A 7,500-nucleotide genomic window follows, 5' to 3' on the forward strand; every position below is an offset into this window, starting at 1 on the left:
GAGAGAGAGGGAAGGGTGAGGTTGGGACAGGAAGAAGAGGAGGGATGGAGAGAGGGAAGGGTGCGGTTGGAACAGGAAGAGGAGAGATGGAGAGAGGGAAGGGTGGGGTTGGGACAGGAAGAGGAGGAGAGATGGAGAGAGGGAAGGGTGGGGTTGGGACAGGAAGAGGAGGAGAGATGGAGAGAGGGAAGGGTGGGGTTGGGACAGGAAGAGGAGGAGAGATGGAGAGAGGGAAGGGTGGGGTTGGGACAGGAAGAGGAGGAGAGATGGAGAGAGGGAAGGGTGCGGTTGGAACAGGAAGAGGAGGAGGGATGGAGAGAGGGAAGGGTGGGGTTGGGACAGGAAGAGGAGGAGAGATGGAGAGAGAGCGAAGGGTGGGGTTGGGACAGGAAGAGGAGCAGAGATGGAGAGGGAAGGGTGGGGTTGGGACAGGAAGTGGAGGAGGGATGGAGAGAGGGAAGGGTGGGGTTGGGACAGGAAGTGGAGGAGGGATGGAGAGAGGGAAGGGTGGGGTTGGGACAGGAAGTGGAGGAGGGATGGAGAGAGGGAAGGGTGGGGTTGGGACAGGAAGAGAGATGGAGAGAGGGAAGGGTGGGGTTGGGACAGGAAGCGGAGGAGAGATGGAGAGAGGGAAGGGTGGGGTTGGGACAGGAAGAGGAAGAGAGATGGAGAGAGGGAAGGGTGGGGTTGGGACAGGAAGAGGAAGAGAGATGGAGAGGGAAGGGTGGGGTTGGGACAGGAAGAGGAGGAGAGATGGAGAGGGAAGGGTGGGGTTGGGACAGGAAGAGGAGGAGAGATGGAGAGGGAAGGGTGGGGTTGGGACAGGAAGAGGAGGAGGGATGGAGAGAGGGAAGGGTGGGGTTGGGACAGGAAGTGGAGGAGGGATGGAGAGAGGGAAGGGTGGGGTTGGAACAGGAAGTGGAGGAGGGATGGAGAGAGGGAAGGGTGGGGTTGGAACAGGAAGAAGAGAGAAGGGAAGGAGAGAGAGGGAAGGAGAGAAGGGAAGGAGAGTGAGGGAAGGAGAGAAGAGAAGGAGAGAGGGAAGGAGAGAAGGGAAGGAGAGAGAGGAAAGGAGAGAAGGGAAGGAGAGAGGGAAGGAGAGAAGGGATTGATTTTGACATCTCCAAAGCTCTTCTCTGGGACTGATTTATCTGTGGGATAAAGCCTCAGAGGAGACGAAGACGCACACACCTGTCGGAGCTGTTCCAGACACACTCGAACTTGTCAAATATGCAGTCGTTCTCGTACAGAGAGCACAGCTTAGTCCTCAGGTAGTCATGAACCTACAGAGAGACAGACATGGGAGAAGGGAGGGGGGGGAGAGGGAGAGGGCAGGAGAGAGTGTTGACAGGTTTTTCCAAGGCTTTCATTTAATTTGTGTGTGTGTGTACATGCGTGCGTGAGTGTGTGAATGTATGTGTGTTTCTGCGTGTGACTAGTGTGTGTGTGTTTGTTTAGCGGGCTGACCTGGTAGGTTTCGACAGGGCCTTTCTCCATGTGTAAGTCCCACACCTTGGCCGTCAGGTAATCCCTGGTCAGCAGGTACCGCCCGTTGTGACTGAACTTCACATCCGACACCGACGACACGATCTCAGAGAAGAATGAACGACTTCCTGGGTCCTCTGGTTCCTCAAAGACTAAAGGAAGAGAGAGAGGGAGGTGGAGATGACAAAATACAGGGGAGAGGAGATGAGGTGGAGAGAGGATACGAGGGGAGGAGAGGAGGAGAGGAGACGAGGGGGGTGAGAGAGGAGACGAGGGGGGGGGAGAGGAGGAGAGAGGATACGAGGGGAGGAGAGGAGAGGGGGAGGAGAGAGTAGACGATGGGGGAGGAGAGAGGATACGAGGGGAGGAGAGGAGAGGAGAGGAGAGGGGGAGGAGAGGAGAGGGGAGGAGAGAGGAGACGAGGGGAGGAGAGGAGAGGGGGAGGAGAGAGGAGGAGAGAATATACGAGGGGAGGAGAGAAGAGGGGGAGGAGAGAGGAGGAGAGGCGAGGAGAGGAGAGAGGAGAGAGGAGGGAGAGGAGAGGGGAGGAGGAGAGAAGATACGAGGGGAGGAGGAGAGGCGATGAGAGGGGGGAGAGGAGACGAGGAGAGAGGAGATGAGGAGAGGGGGAGGAGAGGTAGATAGGGAGGAGCGGGAGAGGAGAGGAAGGAGACAGGGGGGAGGGGAGGAGATGAAGGAGACAGGGGGGAGGAGAGGAGATGAAGGGAGAGGAAAGATGGATATCACAATATAAGGGGGTGTAAACTCCAATCTGGACCTGAGGCCAGTTGTACTGCTGATTTTAAATGAAGGACTGATTGACCTGGGACAACAAGTGGGTGGAAGCCAGATCTACTGCTGATTTAAATGAAGGACTGATTTAGACCTGGGACAACATGTGGGTGGAAGCCAGATCTACTGCTGATTTAAATGAAGGACTGATTTAGACCTGGGACAACATGTGGGTGGAAGCCAGATCTACTGCTGATTTAAATGAAGGACTGATTTAGACCTGGGACAACATGTGGGTGGAAGCCAGATCTACTGCTGATTTAAATGAAGGACTGATTTAGACCTGGGACAACATGTGGGTGGAAGCCAGATCTACTGCTGATTTAAATGAAGGACTGATTTAGACCTGGGACAACATGTGGGTGGAAGCCAGATCTACTGCTGATTTAAATGAAGGACTGATTTAGACCTGGGACAACATGTGGGAGCTATTAATTATCAGAACCAGCAGTAGTCGTACTCTGGACCTCAAAGGGTAAGATCCGAATACACATGATTTAGAGACCGACAGCAGAGGCCTTTATCTCCCCGTGTGTAGCCAACTCACGTTTGGTGTGTCTGTCGCAAAGTGCCGAGGCCCTCATGTCACAGAGACGTAGAGATCCTTTGCTGCTACTGTAGACAAACAGGTGACAGTGGTGAGGATGAAACTCTGCTGCTGTTATCACCTCTGTTAGCTCCTCCATGTTGGCTGGCTTGATGTCCACTATGTCTGGAGGAGAGATACTCAGGTAGAACAACACAGGACTGTGTCTGGAGGAGAGATACTCAGGTAGAACAACACAGGACTGTGTCTGGAGGAGAAGATGGGTGTGGTGGTTGTAGCTAGCCTGATTAGCTGTACAGTAGATGGGTGTGGTGGTTGTAGCTAGCCTGATTAGCTGTATAGTAGATGGGTGTGGTGGTTGTAGCTAGCCTGACTAACTGAATAGTAGATGGATGTGGTGGTTGTAGCTAGCCTGATTAACTGTACAGTAGATGGGTGTGGTGGTTGTAGCTAGCCTGATTAGCTGTACAGTAGATGGATGTGGTGGTTGTAGCTAGCCTGATTAGCTGTACAGTAGATGGATGTGGTGGTTGTAGCTAGCCTGATTAACTGTACAGTAATAGAGGTGGTGGTTGTAGCTAGCCTGATTAGCTGTACAGTAGATGGGTGTGGTGGTTGTAGCTAGCCTGAATAACTGTACAGTAGATGGGTGTGGTGGTTGTAGCTAGCCTGATTAGCTGTACAGTAGATGGATGTGGTGGTTGTAGCTAGCCTGATTAGCTGTACAGTAGATGGGTGTGGTGGTTGTAGCTAGCCTGATTAGCTGTACAGTAGATGGGTGTGGTGGTTGTAGCTAGCCTGATTAGCTGTACAGTAGATGGGTGTGGTGGTTGTAGCTAGCCTGATTAGCTGTACAGTAGATGGGTGTGGTGGTTGTAGCTAGCCTTATTAGCTGTACAGTAGATGGGTGTGGTGGTTGTAGCTAGCCTGATTAGCTGTACAGTAGATGGATGTGGTGGTTGTAGCTAGCCTGATTAACTGTACAGTAGATGGGTGTGGTGGTTGTAGCTAGCCTGATTAGCTGTACAGTAGATGGGTGTGGTGGTTGTAGCTAGCCTGATTAACTGTACAGTAGATGGGTGTGGTGGTTGTAGCTAGCCTGATTAGCTGTACAGTAGATGGGTGTGGTGGTTGTAGCTAGCCTGATTAACTGTACAGTAGATGGATGTGGTGGTTGTAGCTAGCCTGATTAGCTGTATAGTAGATGGGTGTGGTGGTTGTAGCTAGCCTGATTAGCTGTACAGTAGATGGGTGTGGTGGTTGTAGCTAGCCTGATTAGCTGTACAGTAGATGGATGTGGTGGTTGTAGCTAGCCTGATTAGCTGTACAGTAGATGGATGTGGTGGTTGTAGCTAGCCTGATTAGCTGTACAGTAGATGGATGTGGTGGTTGTAGCTAGCCTGATTAGCTGTACAGTAGATGGATGTGGTGGTTGTAGCTAGCCTGATTAGCTGTACAGTAGATGGATGTGGTGGTTGTAGCTAGCCGGATTAACTGTACAGTAGATGGATGTGGTGGTTGTACACAGACACACTATAAATATGCAATGATTGTTTTTAGCCTCAGCTACTGAACTTAATCAACCCTGTCACACACACACACACACACACACACACACACACACACACACACACACACACACATTCTATTTGCAGCGGGCCCCATGTGTCTTAGTGGAGTAGAGAGTAGGGAGTTGACACTGAGTGAATTATTTAAACTTCGCTGTAGATGTTTTCTAGGTCAGGGTCCTGTTATGGTAGAGCCTGTTTAAACACTACAGCCTACTGATGGAGGAGCGTAATTTGATCACCTTGTTGCAGAACAACTGAACAGACAGAATGAACGACTGGGTCTCTGGTACTGAACTGTTTAAACACTGCAGCCTACAGATGGAGGAGCGTAATTTGATCACCTTGTTGCAGAACAACTGAACAGACAGAATGAACGACTGGGTCTATGGTACTGAACTGTTTAAACACTGCAGCCTACAGATGGAGGAGCGTAATTTGATCACCTTGTTGCAGAACAACTTTCCTGCCAATGAAGGACATTTTAATCTTGTTGCGAATTTGACGTTTAAAAGGTTCCTACATGTTTGTCATTTCCACTTTGAAACGTCAAACTTGATATCTAATTATGAAAAATGTATCAACCAAACATGTCCAATAATTATAATCCATATAAGAATTAAAATGTTGTATTTATGTTTTTTTTTTTTTAATTGAACCTTTATTTAACTAGACAAGTCAGTTAAGAATTTAAGAACAAATTCTTACTTACAATGACGGCCTACCGGGGAAACAGTGGATTAACTGCCTTGTTCAGGGACAGAACAACAGATTTATTCCTTGTCAGATCGGGGATTTTATATTTTTGTAATTTTATTTTTTATTTCACCTTTGTTTAACCAGGTAGGCCAGTTGAGAACAAGTTCTCATTTACAACTGCGACCTGACCAAGATAAAGCAAAGCAGTGTGAACAGACAACAACACAGAGTTACACATGGAGTAAACAAGCGTACAGATCTAGCAACCCTTTTGGTTATTGGCACAACGCTCTAACCACTAGGCTACCTGACACCCCAAAACATTTCCTGTTACTGCAAGATTAGTTTCCTGCTTTATCAAACTGCTTCAAATTAAGATCTTACATCTGGACCTTCCTACCCAGACTGGCACAGAGCCATATAGAGTCAGTGATTGAACAGGAAGACTGGCAAAGAGCAATATAGAGTCTGTGATTGGGCAGGAAGACTGGCACAGAGCCATAGAGAGTCAGGGCTTGGGAAGGAAGACTGGCAGAGAGCCATAGAGTCAGTGATTGGGCAGGAAGACTGGCACAGAGCCATATAGAGTCTGTGATTGGGCAGGAAGACTGGCACAGAGCCATAGAGAGTCGGAGCTGAGTTCAAGGCCACTACATCAATATAAACAGTACCGGGCCACTACCTCAATATAAACAGTACCAGGCCACTACCTCAATATAAACAGTACCGGGCCAGCACCTCAATATAAACAGTACCGGGCCACTACCTCAATATAAACAGTACCGGTCCACTACCTCAATATATACAGTACCGGGCCACTACCTCAATATAAACAGTACCGGGCCACTACCTCAATATAAACAGTACCGGGCCAGCACCTCAATATAAACAGTACCGGGCCACTACCTCAATATAAACAGTACCGGTCCACTACCTCAATATAAACAGTACCGGGCCACTACCTCAATATAAACAGTACCAGGCCACTACCTCAATATAAACAGTACCGGGCCAGCACCTCAATATAAACAGTACCGGGCCACTACCTCAATATAAACAGTACCGGGCCACTACCTCAATATAAACAGTACCGGGCCACTACCTCAATATAAACAGTACCGAGCCACTACCTCAATATAAACAGTACCGAGCCAGCACCTCAATATAAACAGTACCGGGCCACTACCTCAATATAAACAGTACCGGGCCACTACCTCAATATAAACAGTACCGGGCCAGCACCTCAATATAAACAGTACCGGTCCACTACCTCAATATAAACAGTACTGGTCCACTACCTCAATATAAACAGTACCGGTCCACTACCTCAATATAAACAGTACCGGGCCACTACCTCAATATAAACAGTACCGGGCCAGCACCTCAATATAAACAGTACCGGGCCAGCACCTCAATATAAACAGTACTGGTCCACTACCTCAATATAAACAGTACCGGGCCAGCACCTCAATATAAACAGTACCGGGCCAGCACCTCAATATAAACAGTACCGGTCTACTACCTCAATATAAACAGTACCGGTCCACTACCTCAATATAAACAGTACCGGGCCACTACTTCAATATAAACAGTACCGGTCCACTACCTCAATATAAACAGTACCGGTCCACTACCTCAATATAAACAGTACCGGTCCACTACCTCAATATAAACAGTACCGGGCCACTACCTCAATATAAACAGTACCGGGCCAGCACCTCAATATAAACAGTACCGGGCCAGCACCTCAATATAAACAGTACCGGTCCACTACCTCAATATAAACAGTACCGGTCCACTACCTCAATATAAACAGTACCGGGCCAGCACCTCAATATAAACAGTACCGGTCTACTACCTCAATATAAACAGTACCGGTCCACTACCTCAATATAAACAGTACCGGGCCACTACTTCAATATAAACAGTACCGGTCCACTACCTCAATATAAACAGTACCAGGCCACTACCTCAATATAAACAGTACCGGGCCACTACCTCAATATAAACAGTACCGGGCCACTACCTCAATATAAACAGTACCGGGCCACTACCTCAATATAAACAGTACCGGGCCACTAAATCAATATAAACAGTACCGGGCCATTACCTCAATATAAACAGTACCGGGCCAGCACCTCAATATAAACAGTACCGGGCCACTACCTCAATATAAACAGTACCGGGCCAGCACCTCAATATAAACAGTACCGGGCCACTACCTCAATATAAACAGTACCGGGCCACTACCTCAATATAAACAGTACCGGGCCACTACCTCAATATAAACAGTACCGGGCCAGCACCTCAATATGAACAGTACCGGGCCACTACCTCAATATAAACATTACCGGTCCACTACCTCAATATAAACAGTACCGGGCCACTACCTCAATATAAACAGTACAG

General features: G+C 48.6%; 1 protein-coding gene across 1 annotated transcript in view; it reads right to left on the minus strand.

The window, feature by feature from the left end:
• LOC135528958 (serine/threonine-protein phosphatase 2A 55 kDa regulatory subunit B beta isoform-like) overlaps positions 1-7,500 on the minus strand; it is a gene marked incomplete at its 5' end in the record, with an annotated part of 17,055 nt that overhangs the window by 1,850 nt on the left and 7,705 nt on the right. The window contains 3 exons of the mRNA XM_064957936.1: positions 1,192-1,283; positions 1,468-1,637; positions 2,825-2,989. Coding sequence (XP_064814008.1) covers positions 1,192-1,283; positions 1,468-1,637; positions 2,825-2,989 — 427 coding nt within the window. The remainder of the gene's footprint in view (positions 1-1,191; positions 1,284-1,467; positions 1,638-2,824; positions 2,990-7,500) is intronic.

This window comes from Oncorhynchus masou, unplaced genomic scaffold (assembly GCF_036934945.1).
Source record: "Oncorhynchus masou masou isolate Uvic2021 unplaced genomic scaffold, UVic_Omas_1.1 unplaced_scaffold_1063, whole genome shotgun sequence".
NCBI classification, from domain to species: domain Eukaryota; kingdom Metazoa; phylum Chordata; class Actinopteri; order Salmoniformes; family Salmonidae; genus Oncorhynchus; species Oncorhynchus masou.